Here is a 916-nt window from a genome sequence, read left to right on the forward strand (position 1 = left end):
ATCTGGTGAATATGGTGGCTAAGCGATGATAGTGATGCCGTGTTTGATCAAAAAATCGCGTGCAACAAGAGCCGTGTGTGATGGAGCATTGTCGTGATGAAGAATCCAATTGTTGGCTTTCTATAAATCTAGTCTTTTCTTACGGATGGACTCACGCAAATGCCGCATAACGCCGAGGTAATATTTTTTATTGATGGTAGAATGCTCTGGCAAAAATTCGTAATGAACAACAACAACACCGCGGTAGTCGAAAAAAACAGTGAGCATAATTTTAATTTTCGAGCGACTTTTGCTCGGTTTCTTGGGTTTTGACTCATTTTCGAAGAGCCATTCGCTCGATTGTTGACTGGGTTTCGACGTCATACTCATAAACGCAAGTCTTATCACCTGTTATGATGAGTTCCATGAATGTAGAGTCGTTTCCATTCCACACGTTCTTTCGGTATTCTTTTTGCAAAAAATTAAGGTGTTTCGGTACAAGTTGAGCTACAACGCCTCTCATGCCCAATATATCATGTAGAATGTGGTGAACGGATCCATTTGAGATGTTTAAGTCACGAGCAATCTCCCTTTCAGTCATACGACGATCATCCAGCACAATTTTCTTGATTTTTGCCACATTTTCTTCGGTATTTGATGTTGATGGACGTCCAGAACGAGGCAAATCTTCGATCACTTCACGACCCTCTTTGAATGATTTATACCACTCGAATGCCTGTGTTCGAGACATAGTAGAGTCCCCGTAAGCTTTCTGCACCATTATCAAAGCTTCAACACATGAAATTTCTTTCAAAACACAAAATTTCAAACAAACTCGTTGTCAACTGAATTTTCCATAGCAAAAATCGCTAAATGCACTTGAGGTAGTCTCACATTAACAATGCTGTAAACAAACTAATTGACACATGGCACTCAA

At 40.0% G+C, this 916-nt stretch overlaps 1 protein-coding gene across 1 annotated transcript; it reads right to left on the minus strand.

Moving 5' to 3' along the window:
• Nucleotides 1-313: 313 nt before the first annotated feature.
• On the minus strand, nt 314-760 carry LOC119667351 (protein GVQW3-like). Its single transcript, XM_038076640.1, has one exon. The coding sequence runs from the start codon at nt 758-760 to the stop codon at nt 314-316; it is 447 nt and encodes a 148-aa protein (XP_037932568.1).
• Nucleotides 761-916: the final 156 nt, after the last annotated feature.

Source organism: Teleopsis dalmanni, chromosome 1 (assembly GCF_002237135.1).
Source record: "Teleopsis dalmanni isolate 2A chromosome 1, ASM223713v2, whole genome shotgun sequence".
In the NCBI taxonomy this organism is placed as follows: Eukaryota; Metazoa; Arthropoda; class Insecta; order Diptera; family Diopsidae; genus Teleopsis; species Teleopsis dalmanni.

What these genes read in the sequence shown, in the direction of transcription:
- LOC119667351 (XM_038076640.1), bottom strand. Translation starts at nt 760, where the DNA reads ATGGTGCAGAAAGCTTACGGGGACTCTACTATGTCTCGAACACAGGCA.